At 31.8% G+C, this 5,315-nt stretch overlaps 1 protein-coding gene across 1 annotated transcript; it reads left to right on the forward strand.

Annotated features, from left to right (window-relative positions):
• The first annotated feature begins 487 nt into the window (after positions 1-487).
• LOC127802150 (uncharacterized) lies at positions 488-2,871 on the forward strand. The gene is made up of 3 exons (XM_052337849.1): positions 488-1,039; positions 1,414-2,004; positions 2,104-2,871. Exons 1-3 carry the CDS (start codon positions 488-490, stop codon positions 2,869-2,871), a joined length of 1,911 nt encoding a protein of 636 aa, XP_052193809.1.
• Positions 2,872-5,315: the final 2,444 nt, after the last annotated feature.

A 5,315-nucleotide genomic window follows, 5' to 3' on the forward strand; every position in this document is an offset into this window, starting at 1 on the left:
TGCACATGTTTTTACAATTGAATTTCAAAAACGAGGCCTCCCTCATATGCATGCACTTTTATTTCTTAAAGGCCTAGACAAAATTCGAACATATGCTCAAGTAGATAAATTAGTCTCTGTAGAATTTCCAGACCCAAAAGATGATCCTATGTTTTTTGAAACTATCAAATGTTGTATGGTACATGGACCGTGTGGTGCTCGAAATTCGCAAGCACCATGTATGGAAAATGGTAGATGCACTAAGAGATACCCTCGAGTTTTTACAAAAACAACAACTATGGATTAAGATGGATACCCTATCTATCGTCGTCGCAATAATGGTCAAGTACATACTATGAGGGGGCAAGAAGTTGATAATAGGGATGTCGTACCATACAATGGATATCTTTCTAAACTTTTCAATTGTCATATAAATGTGGAAGTTTGTGCTGGAATGAGATGTGTCAAGTATATACATAAGTACATTTATAAGGGTTATGATCGTACAATGATGGTGTTAGGAATGATAAATGAGATTCAACAATATCTCGATGCAAGGTATATTAGCCCTCCAGAAGCTGTTTGGCGAATATATGGTCATCCTTTGCATGCAGAGATGCCAACAGTTGTACGATTGGCATTGCATTTACCTGGAATGCATCGCGTTGTTTTTAACCCAGAAGAATCATTAGAAACGATTCAATCTAGAGTTGATCAACAAATGTCAACTCTTACTGTCTTCTTTGCATATTGTGCTAGCAGTGAAGATGAATGTCCATTCACTTATCAAGAATTTCCACAACATTATGTTTGGCTCAAGTCTGAAAAGAGATGGAAATCAAGAGAAAGGGGATATGCAATTGGTAGAATGTATTTTGCTAGCTCTAATTGTGGTGAAAGATTTTATCTACGTTTGTTACTAACCGTTGTTAAAGGACCAAAGTCGTTTCAGTCTTTACGCACGGTCGATAATGTTGTGCATGATACATTTAAATTAGCATGTGTTGCAAGGGGGCTTTTAGAAGATGATGAAGAATGGATACAATGCTTGAAAGAGGCTGTAGTTATGAAAACTGGATATCAATTGAGGAGATTGTTTAGTATTATTCTCACCCAATGCTCTCCACTAAATCCATGTGCATTATGGAATCAATTCTCAACGCATATATGTGATGATCTTGCACATAAGATTCGTACATTGTTTGTCATTTCTAACCCAACTGAGGCTCAAATTAAAGATTATGGTCTCCATCTTTTGAATCAAATGCTTCATGAATTAGGCAAAATTTAATTGACTTCCCACCCATGCCACAACTTACCACAAATTGGCGTGCAGTAGTTGGTAATCGATTGATATTCGAACATCGACAATTGTAGAGTGAGGCACAATAGACAGATCCACAAATTTCCATTGATTATCTCAACAATGGACAGCAGAATGCTTATAACACAATCACTTCTTCAGTTTTTCAAAATAAAGGAGTTGTTTTCTTTCTGAACGGGGGTGCTGGAATAGGGAAAACATTTTTGTACAATACGATAGCATTAAAATGTCGCAACCTTGGGCATATCGTTATTATTGTGGCTTCATCTGGAATTGCATCATTGTTACTGGTCGGAGGTCGCACTGCACATTCAACATTTTCCATCCCATTAGATGTGTTGGAAAATTCAAATTGTGGGCTTAGTAAACAATCATTACAAGTTGAGTTATTTAAAGAAACAAAACTCATAATTTGGGATGAAGTTCCGATACAACATAGACATTGTGTTGAGGTGGTTGATCATACATTGAGGGATATTTGTGATAGTGACAAGCCATTTGGGGGTATTACTATTGTTCTTGGTGGAGACTTTCGACAAATCTTACCAGTTATACCCAAAGGAGTTCGTGAGCAAATTGTGAATGCATCATTAAGACACTCTGTTCTATGGAAGCATATACATATTTTAACTTTGGATTTGAATATGCGCTTGAATCATGAAGACCGTGAAAATGCTAATTTTGCAAATTTCTTGATGGAGGTAACACTACTATAACATTTGTGCCATATTATATAGATTATTTTAAATTAATAAATTGTGTTTTCATTCTTATTTTTTTATTGATTTCACTTTTTTTAGATTGGGACCAATCCTCAAGAAATCGTTAACCTTCCATCAACAATACACAAATGTCAAGATTTGAATGAATTACTCTCTACAGTTTACCCACGATTGAACATAATAGAGACGTCAGCCCCAACATTTTTAACTGAACGCACAATTCTGTCTACGCGTAACGATGATGTCAGTGACATCAATACTACTGCATTGAATATCTTTCTAGGGAGATTACATACTTATCTTGCAGCAGATAAAATGTCTGAAGATAATGCAGTTGATCGTACTATTACAAATAGATATCCTAATGAATATTTAAATTCATTGGATCCTCCTGGGTTGCCAACTTTCAAGTTAGAGTTGAAGGTGGGTTGTCCTATAATATTGTTGAGAAACATTGTACTGAAAGATGGACTATGTAATGGTACAAGATTGATGGTTACTAGGTGCGACACTCGCATAATTGAAGCTCAAATTTTAACTAGAGAAAAGTTTGGCAATTTGGCATTCATACCAAGGATATCTTTGGCACCATCTTCTTCAGAAATGCCTTTCCAAATGACAAGACGTCAATTTTCAGTCCGCTTGGCATATACCTTGACTATTAATAAATCTCAAGGACAATCTGTGAAATTTGTTGGGGTTGATTTGCGCATACTAGTGTTTAGCCATGGGCAATTATATGTGGCATTGTTCAGATGTATATCATTTGATCGTATAAGTATTCTGCTCCCTAAAGATTGTTTGGATTCTACTACAAATATTATTTATCCTGAAGTGTTGTTGTAGTGTTCAGAAGGTAACCATGTAGATTTATTTCTATTGATTATATAACTTTTTTTAAAATTTAAATTTGATAATAATTTGAAATATGGACTTCTGTAGGATTGGATGGAAAAATATATGGAGCTTAAAAGGAGAAATACAACTGTCTTGCTTCGATGGGGATGTAATAAGGTAATTTCAATCTCAAAGTATATTTTGATATGTATATTTCCAACAAATGTACTAATCTATATTTTTTTTATTTCACAAATTACCAGATTATTGTGCATGTTCCTCATTGGGGATACATACAAGTTGATACGAAGACTTTTTGGAAAGTAATGAGGAGGAAGTTCGGGCAAACACATGTTTGAAGACATGTTATTGACACATTTTTTGTAAAGCATACATATTTTGTAAAGGTTTAACTTACTTTTTGTAAAATTTTAACCAACTCTTTTAGTGAATGACAATATAGTGTTTATTTTTTTTATGTAATTATAATTTGATTGACAGTAGTAGCACTAATTGGTGTGTATTTTAATTTTAATTTCTATTTGCAGTAGTAGCAGTAGTATTTGATATATTTTTTTTTTTATATTTGATTAGCAGCAATAGCACTAACTGGTATGTATTGTTTGATATTTAACTTTTAATTTAATTTGTTCAAATTGTAAAGTATTTTTTTTAATTTAACTTTTTTATTTTTTATTATACAACATTAATAATATTATTTATGATGTGCCTTTAGGCATGGGCATTCCCTAGTTAATTAATGTTTCAATAATCATACCTGACCGTAATCTCTTGCATTGTTTAGTAACTAATAGTTATCTAAATATATTTTTTTATTTTTTTATTTAATTCTTTAATTTCTTTTAATTTATAATTTTTTTTATTTTTGTCTCAATCACCCCGACAACGACGCCAAAATTTGGTTACACTCTCACTCTGCAATTAAAACACAATAAAAAAAATCACAATAAAACTTTTATATATTTTTATTTATTTTTTGTGAGAGGTTTATACTCATTAGTGTACGAGTGCAGTTGTTGTCCAAATTTAAATTTATATTTTTTGGATGAGTCCAGGTCGTCCACTGAGAAATTTATTTATGGTAAAAGAAAAAGAATGTCACACACACGCACACGCATTTAGATGAATTAGCAACACGATTTTTTTTTTATGAATTTTTAGATAACACATACTAGGAAATAAAGAAAGCTAGAAGTTGAAATAAATGCTAAAGGTATGAATATGAAATTGGATAGCACTTGAGTTAAGACAATTTCAGCATCAACCCGTTGATTCCCAAATTTTAGTAGAAAAGATTAGCAACATTAATTTAATTTCAGATATGAGGGTTTGTTATTAAATGCAATTAGAGATGATGATAGTTCTAGTTTAAGCAATCCCCATACATGATATGAATGATTATAGTTTAAGCAACTACCATAAATCCGATTGCAATTAATACACGAAACAACTAAATTAATCATCCGGGTTTGGGTATGATAGCGTTTTCAGTTCTAGTAACTACCATACATGGCATGAAAGCTCTAAGTTAGGCTTACGCTTCAATCCAAACTTAGTGATTTCTCAATAATTAATACACACTCATACTGAAATTTAAATTAATGTTACTTATTTAAAGCGCAGCTTTCTTTGTGAATCATTGGTATTGGACACTGTCCTTGCCTTAACCCAAGATTAGATTTAGTTACTCATCTTTATTTGAAAGTTAATTGACAGGAATTTAAATGACATAATTTAAATAACAGAATTTATATGACAGGAATTAAAATTACAGAAACTAACCGCTCATTTAGGCGGTGGATAATAAAAAGATAAGAATTAAAATTGCAGAAATTTAAAGACATAAATTAACCTGCCATTTAGGCAGTGGATAATAAAATAACAATAAATGACATAAGAATTCAAGAGAATAAAGAAAAAAATTAAGATCACAAGAGAAAACAATAGAGAAAATAAGAAAGAACAAAAGCAATTCTCGAAGAGAGAATTCTAAGAAAACAACTAAACTTTGATTCACAAATAATAATCCCCATTACAAATGCAATCAAGTGAGCTATTTATAGCCCACAAGATGCAATACAAACCACACAATTTCAATTATTCAACTAGACATAATTAAGTAAAATCAAGCATGAAGGAAAAGGGGTTGAAAGAGAAAATTAACCCCTAAAGATGCTTATTTTTTTGCCAACCAAGAATAAGAGAGATTGTTAAACTCAATCTTGGTGGTATATTTTCTATCTCTAAACTCTTCATGATTATGATGTTTTTGATTCATACATTACCTTTATGATTTTACTTAAGAATTTATATCCAAAATTTCAATCATGTTAGTTTCAAAAAATTAAGGGGGAGTTATAGTGTTAAAATGATTTTCAAATTTTATGCTTTGATCAAGAGAGAGAACAAATTTTTTGATATATGTATGAACG

The sequence above is a fragment of the Diospyros lotus genome, chromosome 5, assembly GCF_014633365.1.
Source record: "Diospyros lotus cultivar Yz01 chromosome 5, ASM1463336v1, whole genome shotgun sequence".
Taxonomy (NCBI): domain Eukaryota; kingdom Viridiplantae; phylum Streptophyta; class Magnoliopsida; order Ericales; family Ebenaceae; genus Diospyros; species Diospyros lotus.

Excerpts from the sequence above, each read along its gene's own strand:
- LOC127802150 (XM_052337849.1), top strand. The coding sequence starts at position 488 with ATGATGGTGTTAGGAATGATAAATGAGATTCAACAATATCTCGATGCA. Across the intron at positions 1,040-1,413 it reads TACAATGCTTGAAAGAGGCT|CAGAATGCTTATAACACAAT; the intron begins GTAGTTATGAAA and ends AACAATGGACAG. Across the intron at positions 2,005-2,103 it reads TTGCAAATTTCTTGATGGAG|ATTGGGACCAATCCTCAAGA; the intron begins GTAACACTACTA and ends CACTTTTTTTAG.